This window comes from Eimeria mitis, genomic scaffold (genome assembly GCF_000499745.2).
Source record: "Eimeria mitis Houghton genomic scaffold, Emh_scaff1095, whole genome shotgun sequence".
Lineage (NCBI taxonomy): Eukaryota > Apicomplexa > Conoidasida > Eucoccidiorida > Eimeriidae > Eimeria > Eimeria mitis.
The window spans coordinates 1-347 of record NW_013567559.1 but is presented as its reverse complement, the minus strand read 5'-3'; the positions used below and the strand labels follow the sequence as shown (position 1 = coordinate 347).

Sequence of the window (347 nt, the reverse complement as noted above, 5' to 3'; positions counted from 1 at the left end):
CCTAAACCCTAAACCCTCGCCCGTAGCCTCAACTCCTCTGAGCGCCTTTAAGCGCTCCAGCTGCAGCAGCTGCTGTTGCAGCTGGCACTAGCTCATGTGCTGCTCTTGGTGCTGCAGACGTGCTGCAGCAGAGCAACAGCAGCAGCAGCAGCAGCAGCAGCAGCAGCAGCAGCAGCAGCAGCGAGACAGCAGACCTGCATGCACGGCTAGAAGAAGCAGCAGCAGCAAACGCAAGTCTCCGAATGGAGGTGCAGCAGCTGCAGCAGCAGCTGCAGCAGAAGCAGCAGCAACGATCAACTGACGGGGGAAATGATGTAACTAACACTAAACCCTAAACCCTAAACCCT

General features: G+C 57.3%; 1 protein-coding gene across 1 annotated transcript in view; it reads left to right on the top strand.

The window, feature by feature from the left end:
* EMH_0029290 (uncharacterized protein) overlaps nucleotides 1–335 on the top strand; it is a gene marked incomplete at both ends in the record, with an annotated part of 4,964 nt that extends 4,629 nt beyond the window's left edge. Inside the window, one exon of the mRNA XM_013494267.1 lies at nucleotides 118–335. Coding sequence (XP_013349721.1) covers nucleotides 118–335 — 218 coding nt within the window. The remainder of the gene's footprint in view (nucleotides 1–117) is intronic.
* Nucleotides 336–347: the final 12 nt, after the last annotated feature.